Source organism: Mesitornis unicolor, unplaced genomic scaffold (assembly GCF_000695765.1).
Source record: "Mesitornis unicolor isolate BGI_N332 unplaced genomic scaffold, ASM69576v1 scaffold2746, whole genome shotgun sequence".
In the NCBI taxonomy this organism is placed as follows: domain Eukaryota; kingdom Metazoa; phylum Chordata; class Aves; order Mesitornithiformes; family Mesitornithidae; genus Mesitornis; species Mesitornis unicolor.
Genome location: NW_010190108.1, coordinates 21,402 through 22,159, shown reverse-complemented (window position 1 = coordinate 22,159; position 758 = coordinate 21,402). Strand labels below are relative to the sequence as shown.

The 758-nt window shown below is 56.3% G+C and overlaps 1 protein-coding gene across 1 annotated transcript in view; it reads left to right on the top strand.

Moving 5' to 3' along the window:
• Positions 1–404, top strand: part of LARP1 (La ribonucleoprotein domain family, member 1) — a gene marked incomplete at its 5' end in the record, with an annotated part of 12,646 nt that extends 12,242 nt beyond the window's left edge. Inside the window, one exon of the mRNA XM_010186284.1 lies at positions 335–404. Within this exon, the coding sequence (XP_010184586.1) occupies positions 335–404 (70 nt within the window). The remainder of the gene's footprint in view (positions 1–334) is intronic.
• Positions 405–758: the final 354 nt, after the last annotated feature.

The following is a 758-nucleotide window of genomic DNA, read 5'->3' as shown; positions in this document are numbered from 1 at the left end:
AATTTCAACGCACACGATTTTTTCTCTTGTGGCTGGAAAGCAAAGACGATCTGCATCTAAAACACCGTTTTGCTATTACAACCCTGACCAGAGCCAGACCCGCTCCCAGCAGACCCACCCTTTGCTTTTCCTCCCCTCCTGTGCACACACTCATGTCTTAGTGTCTCTTCAGAAAAAAAAATGTTCTGGCTGGGTTGGTAAGGGGAGATTTTTTTATTATTATATATATATATCAAGTTTTAAATTATTGCTAGAAGCTTGTCTGGATTTACCAAAACAAGTCTGCTCTGTGCAGCCCCAACGACTCCCCTTTGTGTCCCCCCTCGGGTCGCAGGGCAGCCTGCTCAGGAAGCTCGGAGGAGCGAGGTTCCCCGCTGGGGGGCCGAAGCCGCAGCATGTCGTGACGCTGCGGAGCCTCTGATCTCCACGGCCTGGCTGACGTCTCCCATTCCACGTACGGTGGTGCCTCTTCGACACCGACCGCCGCGACAGGAGCCTCGTCCTGTTCGTCCTCCTGGTCCCTCCTCCCCAGCATCTTCACCTCCAACCTTCCCGAGGGTCTGGCTCTCCCTCCACCCGCCTCTCCCTTCCATCACGGACAATTTGGAAGTCAACCAAAGGACCTTTGCCGAGGACAGGCTCGTTCTGACTCCTTCCTGCGAGGATGGCTGGCGGGAGCCCGGCAGGCACCTGGACTGGAGCCTGCGTGGACGGTGCACCCGCTGCCCCAGGAACGCCCATCGCACGCAAAGACAGGA